Genomic DNA, 15143 nt, shown 5'->3' on the forward strand with positions numbered 1-15143 from the left:
CTCAAGGGGCTTGTAATCTAAAGGGAGGGGGTGGTACAAAAAGTAATAGCTGTGGGAGAATGGTCTGATGGAGCTGGCTGAGGTATAGATTTTAGGTGGAGGCAGATGAGGTTCCCCTAAATAAATTTGTTTTCTAAGATCACGTAGTGGTGAACATGGTAGGAGCTGGCTGGACATACTGGGGAGGGGAGTTCCACAGGTTCTGGAGCAGTCCTGATGATGATCATGGGAGGACGTAACAAGGGAGCTGGAGATCAGGATGTATTAGGAGTGGAATGGTCGATTTGGGTGTTATCTTGGGATCAAAGTTGATAAATCCAAGTAATACACACATTAGAGAGATGCTAAGGTATGCTGGTGAGAGTTTTTTTAGGTCCTAAAGCCACAGCTTTCCTAGGCATCTTACTCCACCCTCCTCACCTGATTTGTGTAACCCTGTTGCTCTTCCTGATGCAATTAATAATGTGCATCAGCATCAGGAGAATGATCACCAAACTTATGAGAAGGTGTACCTCAACAAGGAATCTCCTATTGAGAAACAGAGAGGCCAATAGCTCAGAAACTGCTCTCTGAAATGTCTGATCCAACCCAGACAAACACAAAAGAATTTGCACATTCAAGAGAGGACCCTAAAACAACATAAAGTTAAAGGAAAAGGAAACTCTTGATGTTCTTTGTTTCTTTTTTCCCATTTTTATTGTTTTTTGGTTTGGTTTGTTTTAGGGAGAAGCCTCTAAATTGGAGCAATAAAATTCAGTCAGGTTTATCTAAATTCTAAAAGTTTCTCAATCAATTATTTTTTTCTCTCACTCCATTTTTTTTGTGTACCTGACCTGCAAATATACTGTTGATTACTAGTATGGCGGAGGACTTATCTATTGTCAAGTAATTGCTGCAATGTTTTTGTGTTTTAATGCAGTTACCAATAGTTTTTCAAAAGCGACTATATATACAGTATATATTATTTTTTTTTCACCTTTTCTCATTTTTAATTTTTTTGTATGAATACAGATTCATTGCTCTTTACCAACCTAAAGTGAAGAGTCGTAGTTGGAGGATCATTAAATCTGTACCTTTTTTATTTTTATATCATTTTGTTTATGCTTTTGCTTTTATTACTCTTTATTCTTTCTTTTTCCTTGTTTAATATTCCATTAGCATAGAACTTTTTAGATAAATGAGCTGTGAATTATAAGGCTGTGGCATTCGTGAAGACTCAGCTTCAAGAGTCCGACGGGGATCCACAGGCTTATAATTGCTTCCTGCAGACATCCCTCAATCTGTATATAGTTTCACCCCGGCTCTGTGAGTGGGTGGGGAGAACCCAGGGACTGAGACCTGACAATAGCATGCAGCATCAGCCACCCCCACCTTCAGGGGCCCTGGTAAATACTGGCTGTTGCTTAGACTCTGCATCCTGTGGGGATCCCACTTCACTTGACCACATTAAGACCCCTATGCTTAACAACCTTAAAGGCCAAATAGCTGCTCCACGCTTGATTTCCCCCCAATAACATTCTCCTTTTTTTTTTTTTATCCATGTATGATTGTCTGGAGGCCTGCCCTACCACCACCTGAAGAAACAACAACCAGCACGTCATCTCTTGAGACAAGGGTACAAAAGGTAGACCTTCCTCAACTATCTTTCACCATGCTGAATTGTGCCATTTTGTGGTCTGATCCAATCATTGCAAACATCGTAAAGTGTTCCCAAGCTACGGGACGAAAGATAACAGGATCCCGCCATTGATGTTGGAGTTCCGTCCTTCCAAGGCAGAGGGGTGAAGAAACACCTCATCACAGGCATTCATGGTCTGAATGTGAGGTCTTGAAGGCACTAGGACTTCCTTGTTTACTTAGGATAGATAAGGAGGTCCATCCAGATCAAGAAAGAAGAGTAGGCCGCAGTGGTGGTGGGGGGTTGGACCTTCTGGGCTGTCATGGGTGGGTACAAAATAATTGAGGGAGGGCATAAGTTCACCAAAGAACTTCAGGGGGAAATGTGATGGCTATTTTAGGCATATAGTAATTTTCTCCTTCTTGGCCTATAATAATGTTCACCTTCATGAAGGTTATTGTGAACATTTGAACTGTGAAGAAGGCCATTTAAAAAGACTCAATTGAGGTGAGGCGGATGGAAGGCAGCTGGGAATTCCTGTTAAACTGAGCAGTGTTCTGAGCCCACCCATGGGAGGTTAAGATATGTGAAAAGGTGTAAATTTACTTGGGTGGGTGAGTCTAGGGGTGGTCCTTTGCAGAGTGTATATAACCCCTTAGCAAAACCCCCAACATTCTCTTTGTCTCTTCCGGAGCCCAGACCTCAGAACATCAGGATGTCTGTGTAATGTACCAGCATTGCTCTGTTTCTTTTCTATAACTTCCATCTCTTTGTATTGGTAACATTCTGTATTTGCATTGTAATATTACTACTTAGTATTTATACCGGCTACTATTATTTGGTCATAATTGATTAGTAGTCAGCTTCTTTGTTGTGGAAATAAATCAGATCTTTACTTTTTATACAGTTGTTTTCCTTTGTATTAACATTACTGGTACTAGCCACATGAGGATTGGCTCCATTCATGTAGAGGCAAAAGGTTGTGATCACTTATTACATTCATAACCTTAGATAGAAACAAGGAAATAAGTGCGGTGGGGAAAACCACCAAAACACACCAATGTAGGGAGGAACCACAATGACCACCAATATAAGGAGACACTATACTGACCACCAATGTAAGGAGGAACTACACTGACCACCAATGTAGGGAGGAACCACAATGACCACCAATATAAGGAGACACTATACTGACCACCAATGTAAGGAGGAACTACACTGACCACCAATGTAAGGAGGAACTACACTGACCACCAATGTAAGGAGACACTACACTGACCACCAATGTAAGGAGGAACAACACTGATCACCAATGTAAGGAGACACTACACTGACCACCAATGTAAGGAGGAACTACACTGATCACCAATGTAAGGAGACACTACACTGATCACCAATGTAAGGAGACACTACACTGATCACCATTGTAAGGAGACACTACACTGATCACCAATGTAAGGAGACACTACACTGACCACCAATGTAAGGAGACACCACACTGACCACCAATGTAAGGAGACACTACACTGACCACCAATGTAAGGAGGAACAACAATGACCACCAATGTAAGGAGACACTATACTGACCACCAATGTAAGGAGGAACTACACTGACCACCAATGTAAGGAGACACCACACTGACCACCAATGTAAGGAGGAACTACACTGATCACCAATGTAAGGAGACACTATACTGACCACCAATGTAAGGAGGAACTACACTGATCACCAATGTAGGGAGACACTACACTGAACACCAACCACTGGCAGACACCTTTACCTTCCCCCACTTCCACTCTACTCACACGTAGACATGGCTAGCAGACACCTCTACCCTCCCCCACTTCCGCTCTACTTCTCACGCGTGGACACCGCTAGCAGACACCTCTACCCTCCCCCACCTCTGCTCTACTCACACGTGGACATCGCTAGCAGACACCCCCCCATTCCGCTCTACTTTTCAGACGTGGACACTGCTAGCAGACACCTTATAGTAATACTAGTACACTAATAGTACACTAATAATATGTTGGGGGGTGTGATCTCCGGTATTTGTATGACACCGCCCCTCACATAGTACACTAATAATATGTTGGGGGGGGTGATCTCCGGTATTTGTATGACACCGCCCCTCACATAGCACACTAATAATATGTTGGGGTGTGATCTCCGGTATTTGTATGACACCGCCCCTCACATAGTACACTAATATTATGTTGGTGGGGTGATCTCCGGTATTTGTATGACACCGCCCCTCACATAGCACACTAATAATATGTTGGGGTGTGATCTCCGGTATTTGTATGACACCGCCCCTCACATAGTACACTAATAATATGTTGGGGGGTGTGATCTCCGGTATTTGTATGACACCGCCCCTCACATAGCACACTAATAATATGTTGGGGGGTGTGATCTCCGGTATTTGTATGACACCGCCCCTCACATAGTACACTAATAATATGTTGGGGGTGTGATCTCCGGTATTTGTATGACACCGCCCCTCACATAGCACACTAATGATATGTTGGGGGGGTGTGATCTCCGGTATTTGTATGACACCGCCCCTCACATAGTACACTAATAATATGTTGGGGGGTGTGATCTCCGGTATTTGTATGACACCGCCCCTCACATAGTACACTAATAATATGTTGGGGGGTGTGATCTCCGGTATTTGTATGACACCGCCCCTCACATAGCACACTAATAATATGTTGGGGGGTGTGATCTCCGGTATTTGTATGACACCGCCCCTCACATAGTACACTAATAATATGTTGGGGGTGTGATCTCCGGTATTTGTATGACACCGCCCCTCACATAGCACACTAATAATATGTTGGGGGGGTGTGATCTCCGGTATTTGTATGACACCGCCCCTCACATAGTACACTAATAATATGTTGGAGGTGTGATCTCCGGTATTTGTATGACACCGCCCCTCACATAGTACACTAATAATATGTTGGGGGGGTGATCTCCGGTATTTGTATGACACCGCCCCACACATAGTACACTAATAATATGTTGGGGGAGGTGTGATCTCCGGTATTTGTATGACACCGCCCCTCACATAGCACATTAATAATATGTTGGGGGGGTGTGATCTCCGGTATTTGTATGACACCGCCCCTCACATAGTACAATAATAATATGTTGGGGGGGGTGTGATCTCCGGTATTTGTATGACACCGCCCCTCACATAGTACAATAATAATATGTTGGGGGGTGTGATCTCCGGTATTAAACTCAGTGACTTCCTATAATCATCAGCTCCCTCTAGTGGCCATAATGAGGTATTATTTCCAAAATGCCTCAATCAGGAAAAACAGTTCAATACCACATTATGGCCACTAGATGGAGCCAATGATCATAGGAAATCACTGTATGAAAAGATCCCACATTGTGACATGGCTGAATGAATGCTGGTTATATTAGTTCATCTATTCTCTAAGTGGGGTGGTAACTATTAGGCCAATCCTTTATACAAACCACACATAATATCGCCCTTCAAACTGAAACGATTTTCACAAAATTAAAGAGTAGAAATATTTTCCGGTGGATCCCCTCTACCCAGACCCCATATGTAGACATAGAACAACAAGCTGTGTTCCCTCTCGTGCCGCACTCCTCCAACCACCCAAACCCACACAAAAGCCAAGGGAAATAATGAGAGGGAAGTTCCCCCCTAGTTTGGGGCGGAGTTCTCCTTCCCTCCTGTTGGGGGATGGGAGAAGGATGGACTGAAGACAGAGAGACGCTTCGGGGTCACCACTGTTCTGTAGAGCCTTGAAATGAAGGACATCAACTTCAGAAGTTCTTGTTGTCTGTGTAAAGTTCCCCGATAACGAGATCTGGGCTCTCCCGGCTTCTAGCTCTGTAACCCGCTATATCATTATCAGGAAACGCAACTCCGACACCCAAGAAGGGCTGAAGTTGTGTCCTTCATTTCCAGGATCTACTGACCACTCTGCACCCCGACATTTACTGCACTTCATCCATGTCTTTGGGGGCCTCTCATCTCCTTATCAACTGTTCCTTCCATGATGAAGATCAGCCATGGAGTATATCAGGGTGTGCTTCTTCCCCACATGAGAGCTGGGATGTCCAGCAACATTCATCTAGAAGACATTTCCTGCACTCAAGGCACTAATACACCTCCAGGGTTGTGTGGGACCCCTGATGTACAGGAAGACAGGACTTCAGTGAGGAACATTTCCCTCACTCAGGACAGGAAGGTGGATTCTTCCCCATGTGAGATCTCTGATGTGTGGAAAGATGGGACTTCTGTGAAAAACATTTCCCGCACACAGGACAGGAATATGGCTTCTCCCCCGTGTGAGATCTCTGATGTCTGTAAAGATGGGACTTCTGCGAAAAACATTTCCTGCACTCAGGACAGGAATATGTCTTCTCCCTCATGTGAGATCTCTGATGTCTGGAAAGAACGGACTTCCTTGTAAAAAATTTCCCGCACTCAGGACAGGAATACGGCTTCTCCCCCGTGTGAGATCTCTGATGTCTGTAAAGTTCGGACTTCATTAAAAAACATTTCCCACACTCAGAACAGGAATATGGCTTCTCCCCCGTGTGAGATCTCTGATGTCTGTAAAGTTGGGACTTCAGTGAAAAACATTTCCCGCACTCAGGACAGGAATACGGCTTCTCCCCTGTGTGAGATATCCGATGTTTGTAAAGATCGGACTTCCTTGTAAAACATTTCCCACACTCAGGACAGGAATACGGCTTCTCCCCTGTGTGAGTTCTCTGATGTCTGGAAAGATCGGACTTCCTTCTAAAACATTTCCAGCACTCAGGACAAGAATATGGCTTCTCCCACCTGTGAGATCTTTTATGCACATTAAGCTGGGATTTATAACTGAAACATTTCCCACACTCAGTACAGGAGAAGCTCTTCCCTGTTGGAAGGCTGGCCTGGTCCCTCACAGTCTGAGGTTCCTCAGGATACGAGGAATCCGATGGTCCATCTACACTGCGTGGTGCCGGATGGACATTGGAGGGAGCCGGGTTTTCTCCTGGACTATACTGTGTGATGTCCTCATCTTCTACTTTCCAGTCTGGAGACAAAGTGAGACAATCCTCGGAGGTTTTCCTCATCTCCCGGCCATGGACTAAAATACAAAGACAAAGAGGATTACTAGACAGGAGCTGATTGGTTCCCCCAAACCAGGGCTTCACCCACATCAGGCAGCTTGGTCTTTGAGGGGCTTACAATTCCACCCTCAAGGGAACTAGGAAATGGCTCCTCTGATCTCCTACCAGGTCATTTCTTTATTCATGGACCTTAGTCAGAGAGTGAGGAAACAACCAGAACTGTCTTTTATAGGAGGGACAGTGATGAGGGGATTATAGGACGAGGGTCCCCACCCCCTCTATCACTCATCGCCATCTTCCCAACACAAGAAGTACTGCACTTCCTTATTTAGTCCATGATTTAGTCATGAAGAACAGCGGGGCTGAGCCCCACCAGAGGTCAGAGAGTGAGGATGGGGGGAGAACAACCAAGATGAAGACTGGACTGATCCTGAAGACCACCATCATTGAGGTATTGACTCCTCCCTCATTATCACTTTCTGTTTAAGGGTCCAAAGTAGGAGGATGTTATCACATTATTATCACCATGTAAAGTCTGTGCTCCAATCACATCATCCGATATAAAATGTCCAGCTGGGAGGATATGGGTGTAAAAGAAGTAAGGACTATGTAGTGTACAACTTATTATATAGGATACAAATGTTAGGACTATATACATTATCAGAATTGTGTAATGTACAACACAGAGTATATAGTGCAGGGGTCAGGAGTATGTAATGTACAACATAGAGTATATAGTGCAGGGGTCAGGAGTATGTAATGTACAACATAGAGTATATAGTGCAGGGGTCAGGAGTATGTAATGTACAACATAGAGTATATAGTGCAGGGGTCAGGAGTATGTAATGTACAACATAGAGTATATAGTGCAGGGGTCAGGAGGATGTAATGTACAATATAAATTATACAGTGTAAGGGTCAGGACTCATAATATTGGTATTCAGTAATCAGTGGAATATTAAATGTTTACTGTAGACAAGTTGCAGAGATCCCACACCGCTGCCTCCCATCTCCTGAGACTGCACTCAGTGACTTGGGTCTGAGACACTACAGACATATCCCTCCACCCGGCACAGCCAGCAGACCACAGAGCAAGGAACCCTGGGAGAATTTCTCTCAGAAATCTTACTAGACCCATCATGGGGCAGAAGATCAAAAGCATACACCCCAGGTGCCTAGGTCTAGTAACATCTATGGTGAAATGAACATTTTTGTGCCGGCTGAACCACAGAATTTCCATAAATCCAGTCTAGATACATAAATTGTGTCTGCAGCACAGAGAAGGAAGATTATCCGAGAGAAATCCAGGAATACAGGACGGGGAACACAGCTCAGGAAAGTGACCAGGGGATTACAGGCTGATATCACCCAGTCCCCGCCCTACTCTGGACCAATCAGTGAGCAGTATGGGTGGAGGAATGGATTTAGTGTTCATGACCCACCTGTGCTGATCTCTGTAGGAGTGTCCTCCTCTATAAATGTCCCCGTTATTCCATCCTCCTCCATAGACTGCTGATCATCCCTCACATACGCTTCTTCTTCTTCTGCTTTCACCTCAAATTCTATATCGATTGGATCTCCACTCTAAATCAAGGAAATGAGAGAAAATATCATCTGTAAAATGTAAGATTTATTATTGTGACATCACATAAGAAATCCACACATTGTCTCTATGAATCCATATTCTAGATTCTCCATCCCACCAACCTTGTAATAGTGAGGGATGGTGGGATCATCCTGTGTGGAATCCCGGGAATACAGAGGACGGGGACATCTCTCTGGTGGGTTCCTGGTATTAGGTGGCTCCATCATATCCTTGTGTCCTTCTGAAAACTCCTCCATCACTCCATACTCCTCATCCTCCTCTTTATACTCTTCTTTAACAACAATAATATAATCATCGAGGATTCCACTCTGAATATATAATAAAAATGACATCAATGGTAACAATGCAGATAATGTACAGATCCTAATGATACTATCAGTGATTGTTCCTCATCTACCTGATGATGGTGAGGGATGGTGTGACCTTCCTGTGTGGAATCCCGGGAATACAGAGGACGGGGACATCTCTCTGGTGGGTTCCCATGACTGGATCCATCTGTAGGAAACACACACACTGACTGAATCCATTTTTTCTATGTGTTTATCAGATGATGGGGGATCTAGGTGGATCCTCCGTACTGCTCTCTCCTTTACAATAAAGTCTCCTCTTACCCGGTGATGTGAGGGGCGGCTGATTGTCCATCATGACGTCCTTGTAGAGATCCTTGTGTCCGTCTAAATATTGAAGCGTATCATCATCTGCTGGAGATAAAAACGTCACAGTGACTATGGAGGAAGAGGACGGACATGACGGGGGGTTACTGGCTGTAAATAGAACATAACATCTTATTACCTCCTCTGCTGCCACTTCCACCAACGTCTCCGATCTGATTCCCCCCAACTCACCTCTCACCTGGAACTTCCTCTCTGTTCCTGACATCACTTCCTGTCTGTATTCCATAGAGAAGTCCTGTTTGGTGAGAAATGAGATCACCATCTTGTGGATTTCAGAAAAACTGCAGCCCCGAGAAACGTCCCCTAATAACCATTCCAGCATTATATCTACCTTACAGGGATACCAGGGAAGTGCCAAAATAACTAAAAAACAGTAAGAAACAATAAACCTAACTCTTATGCAACCAACTGTTTATATAATATATTTTATTACAGATAGAAAAGTCTTAAAGACACAGAACACAAGATACAAACAAAGGTATACATAATAAAACAGAGACCTCCAAAACAGATCTTTTTGGGTAAACAAAATGCAAAAATACATCCTAAAGTATAAAAATAAATATCAATCCACTCATAATGAGGATGTTAGACATAAATGACAAGGATGTAATGGTCACAGAGGAATGGTGGTGGAGATCTCTCACAGTAAGAACACTTCCTTGAATGGTTCTATAAATAAAGAATGAATCCTGGAGGGAATAAAGCTGTAAAGCAATAAATAATATATAAACTGGGCCATCCACTTCATCCATAAAGACATTGTGATTGAAGATCTTCTAGATCACATAGAAGGAGGACTCATCCATGATTTCATACATTTGTTTGGAAGGATAGAACAATCCTCAGAAGGGAACATGTAGGATGACAGGAAAGGCTCCTGACTGGTGAGATCCTCCAAACATAATGATGACATCCATGAACTGGAGCGAGCTCGTTGGGGTGATAAAGCCAATCTGGAAACACTGTGTAGACGTTCTCCAAGAACTCAGCACACTCCAGGTGTGGAGAAAGTCTCCAGGTGGGTTTAGCCTGTCATTTATCATAGGTAGAAATGTCCACACATGGACTTCCACAGTGATCACACGACAGTTGTATACAATGAATGGCTTTCATTCATAGCCATTCATTGTGTACTATTGTGATGATCTCTGTGATTTGTCACTGGCTCACTACCTCTACTGGAAATTTATTCCAAGTATTAACCACTTCCCATCCGGCCGCTGTTTATAAACGGCAGGATGGGACACCTCCAGGAGCGGGTTGCCATTTCTAAACGGCACCTTGTATCTGAGGCTCGTGCACGGCTCCTAGAGTGCGCACCTGCGAGCCCGATGATCGCCGAGTCCAACGGACACGGTGGATTACGTGACATGGTATGGGACCAATGAAATCGGTCCCATACCATGTGATCAGCTGTGTCCAATAAGGACACATCTTAAGTGTAAACAAAAGCCGCATGGTGCGACTTCCGCCTCCTCCTCACACGGAGTTGTCTGTGAGAGGAGAAGGAGCGAAGAATAGGTAGTAGCTAACTGCCCTCCACCTCAGTGACACCTGATCACCCCTAAAGTGGCCCTGATCGCCCACAAGTGGCCCTGATCACCCACAAGTGTCCCTGATCACCCCAACAAGTGGCCCTGATTGCCCCACGTGTCCCTGATCACCCCAACAAGTGGCTTTGATTGCCCATAAGTGGCCCTGATCGCCCCCATAAGTGGCCCTGATCGCCCACAAGTGTCCCTGATTGCCCCACGTGTCCCTGATCACCCACAAATGTCCCTGATCACCCACAAGTGGCCCTGATTGCCCCACGTGTCCCTGTCCACCCACAAATGTCCCTGATCGCCCACAAGTGGCCCTGATTGCCCACAAGTGGCTTTGATTGCCCACAAGTGGTCCTGATTGCCCACAAGTGGCCCTGATCGCCCAACAAGTGGCCCAGCAGTGTCCCTGATTGTCAGTGTCCCTGATCGCCACCTAGTGTCCCAGCAGTGTTCCTGATTGCTGCAGTGGCCCAGCAGTGTCCCTGACCACCACACAAGTGGCCCAGCAGTGTCCCTGATCACCGCATTGGCCCAGCAGTGTTCCTGATCACCACACAATTGGCCCAGCAGTGTCCCTGATCACCGCATTGGCCCAGCAGTGTTCCTGATCACCACACAAGTGGCCCAGCAGTGTCCCTGATTGCCAGACAAGTGGTCCAGCAGTGCCCCTGATCACCGCAGTGTCCCTGATCATCGCAGTAGTCCAGCAGTGTTTCTGATTGCCACACAAGTGGCCCAGCAGTGTCCTGATCATCGCAGTGGCCCAGCAGTGTCCCTGATTGCCGCAGAAATGGTCCAGCAGTGTCCCTGATCGCCGCAGTGTCCCAGCAGTGTCCCTGATCACCGCAGTGTCCCTGATTGCCGCACAAGTGGTCCAGCAGTGGCCCTGATCACCACACAAGTGGCCCAGCAGTGTCCCTGATCACCACACAAGTGGCCAGCAGTGTCCCTGATCGCCGGACAAGTGGTCCAGCAGTGTCCTTGATCACCGCAGTGTCCCTGATCACCGCAGTTGCCCAGCAGTGTTTCTGATCGCCACACAAGTGGCCCAGCAGTGTCCTGATCATCGCAGTGGCCCAGCAGTGTCCATGATCGCCGCACAAGTGGTCCAGCAGTGTCCCTGATCGCCACAGTGTCCCTGATTGCCGCAGTGTCCCTGATCGCCACACAAGTGGCCCAGCAGTGTCCCTGATCACCGCAGTGGCCCAGCAGTATCCCTGATTGCCACACAAGTGGCCCAGCAGTGTCCTTGATCACCGCAGTGGCCCAGCAGTGTCCCTGATCGCCACACAAGTGGTCCAGCAGTGTCCCTGATCACCATACAGTGGCCCAATCAGTGTCCCTGATCACCTTACAGTGTCCCTGATCACCTTACAGTGTCCCTGATCTCCGCCACACCAGTGGATCCTGTTCACTGCCATCGTCTGTGAGGAGAGAGATCCAGTACAGCTAACTGTGAGTAGATTTCACCCTTGGCACACAGTTTACACACACTCACAAAACATTGCCTGCCAGCTCACTGTATCTCTGATTGTTGCCCAACAGTGACTAGTGTGAACCATCTGCAGCCAGATATCTGTCCCTCACTGCAACACCATCATCCTGATCACTGCCATACCAGTGGCTCCTGATCCGTGTCAAACATATGGCCAAAAGATCATATACAGTTGTGACCAAAATTATTCAACCCCCAATGCTGTAAAGGGGTTTAGGGACTATAGTGTACATTTGGAATTGTATTCAGAATCAAATCCTACAAGGACGTTGTAACTACCCAAATGCAACTAAAATGACATCAATTGTTTATGTAATACAGTAGTAAATGGTTCTTATGTGGTTTCTTCATTGCCACAATTATTCAACCCCTTAAAGACTACCACTCTGAAGAACAGAGGTTCATACAGGTGCTTTCCATCAGGTATTGAAAACACCTGTGGATGTCACCGAGCAGCAATCAAGCATAATAAGCACCAATTAGGCAGCTTTAAAATGACTGTGATACTCAGCTCCTTCTAGACATTTACTGGTGTGGTTACAAACATGGTGAAGGCAAGAGAATGGTCCAGGAAGACAAGAGAAGAGGTGATTTCTCTTCACAGGAAGGGCAATGGCTATAAGAAGATTGCAAAGATGTTAAACATACCAAGAGACACCTTAGGAAGCATCATTCGCAAATTCAAGGCAAAGGGCACTGTTGAAACGCTACCTGGTCGTGGCAGAAAGAAGATGCTGACTTCGACTGCTGTGCGCTACCTGAAGCGTAGAGTGGAGAGAAGTCCCCGTGTGACTGCTGAGGAACTGAGAAAAGATTTGTCAGATGTGGGTACAGAAGTTTCAGCCCAGACAATAAGACGCACACTGCGTAATGAAGGCCTCCGTGCCAGAACTCCCAGGCGTACCCCCTTGCTGTCTCCAAAGAATAAGAAGAGTCGACTGCAGTATGCCAAAAGCCATGTGGACAAACCACAAAAGTTGTGGGATAGTGTTCTGTGGACTGATGAAACAAAATTAGAACTGTTTGGGCCCATGGATCAACGCTATGTTTGGAGGAGGAAGAACAAGGCCTATGATGAAAAGAACACCTTGCCTACTGTGAAGCATGGTGGAGGGTCAATCATGCTTTGGGGCTGTTTTGCTTCTGCAGGTACAGGGAAGCTTCAGCGTGTGCAAGGTACCATGAATTCTCTTCAGTACCAGGAGATATTGGATGGAAACGTGATGCAGTCCGTCACACACCTGAGGCTTGGGAGACGTTGGACCTTTCAACAGGACAATGATCCCAAGCATACCTCCAAGTCCACTAGAGCATGGTTGCAGAGGAAAGGCTGGAACATTTTGGAGTGGCCATCGCAGTCACCAGACTTAAATCCGATTGAGAACCTCTGGTGGGACTTAAAGAAAGCAGTTGCAGTGCGCAAGCCTAAGAATGTGACTGAACTGGAGGCCTTTGCCCATGAAGAATGGGCGAAGATACCCGTAGATCGCTGCAAGACACTTGTGTCAAGCTATGCTTCACGTTTAAAAGCTGTTATAACTGTAAAAGGATGCTGTACTAAGTACTAAGATTGAATGTCACTTGGGGGTTGAATAAAACTGATAATGCTGTGAGCACAGAAAAGACATTTGTGGTTATTTCATTATAACTGTTATGTTATATTTGTCTGACCTACAAGTGCCTCTTTAATGTAAATGTAAGCAAGATGACTGAATGATCAAAAGCAATGTCAAACTGGCCAAAACACTCAATTTCAGTGGGGGTTGAATAATTTTGGTCACAACTGTAGAAGCGAGGAGGCATTTCAAATTCTGAGTATGACAGATGAGAGTGACGGAGAACTCTCACTGTCAGACTCAGATTCTGTATATCAACCAGTACACAGCAGCGGTTCACTCTCTGACTCAGAAGAAGATGTTCCAACAAAAAGAATGAGGAACTCCAAGGAGCAGCAAGCAACCCCCAGCAGCTCAATACGTTCCTCTGACATGGCTACTACCAGCACTGTAAGTGCAAGTTCTAGTACTCGGGTGTCACATCAGCCACCAAGGATTAGGGCCCATACTGCTGTCCCAGATGCTCTTTTAAACCCTGTGTGGCTACCTTCAGGATCAGGAGCACCTATAATTCCCCCATTCATAACCAAACCAGGCATTCAGGCAAAAACCCAAAATTTTACAGCCATTGATTATTTCCATTTATTTTTCACTGAAGATTTTTTGAATTCAGTTGTGCACCAATGCAATATGTTCACCCAGCAATTCATCACCCAAAATCCCAACTCCTGTTATGCTCGAACATTTGAGTGGAAATGCCTCACAGTTGAAGAATTGAAAGTGTTTCTTGGCCTTACATTTAATATGGGACTAACAAAAAAAATGAACTGCATGCTTATTGGTCGACAAATCCCATTCAACACATGCCGCTCTTTTCTGCCACTATGTCCAGGACCCGCAATTCTGCACTTTCTACATTTCAATGTTAATTCCCTGTGCCTCCCCCACAGATCACCCCGAGTACGACAAACTTTATAAAATTCGTCCACTAATCAATTATTTCAACCAAAAATTTTCAGAAATATATTGTCCTGAAAAAAACATCGATGGATCCCTAATCCATTTCACTGGGAGGCTGATCATAAAACAGTACATTCCAAGTAAACGGCCAGATACGGGGTGAAGATGAACAAACTCTGCGAAAGGGCCACAGGGTATGTGTACAAGTTCCGTATCTACGAAGGAAAGGACAGTCAGCTAGAGCCCCCTGAATGCCCAGCCTATATGGGGAGTAGCGGAAAAGTTGTCTGGGACCTGGTATACCCCCTCTTCAATCAGGGGTACCACCTTTACGTGGACAATTTCTACACAAGCCTGCCCCTTTTCCGCAACCTTTATCTCAAGGACACTGTAGCCTGTGGCACAGTTCGACCCAATCTAAAGGGCTTTCCACAACAATTGGTTGCCACCAAGCTAAACGGGGGAGTCAGCTAGCTTGAGAAATAAAGAGATCCTGGCCCTTAAGTGGCGAGACAAACGGGATGTGTATGTCCTTTCATCTATCCATAACAGCAGCTCATTGGAAATT

The 15143-nt window shown here is 45.5% G+C and overlaps 1 protein-coding gene across 1 annotated transcript; it reads right to left on the reverse strand.

Moving 5' to 3' along the window:
- Positions 1-670: 670 nt before the first annotated feature.
- LOC149461837 (uncharacterized) lies at positions 671-6740 on the reverse strand. Its single transcript, XM_089677716.1, has one exon. The coding sequence runs from the start codon at positions 6738-6740 to the stop codon at positions 5844-5846; it is 897 nt and encodes a 298-aa protein (XP_089533842.1). The 3' UTR covers positions 671-5843.
- Positions 6741-15143: the final 8403 nt, after the last annotated feature.

Source organism: Staurois parvus, unplaced genomic scaffold, assembly GCF_062004578.1.
Source record: "Staurois parvus isolate SC_StPar_1 unplaced genomic scaffold, SC_StPar_1.0 ptg000191l, whole genome shotgun sequence".
NCBI classification, from domain to species: Eukaryota; Metazoa; Chordata; class Amphibia; order Anura; family Ranidae; genus Staurois; species Staurois parvus.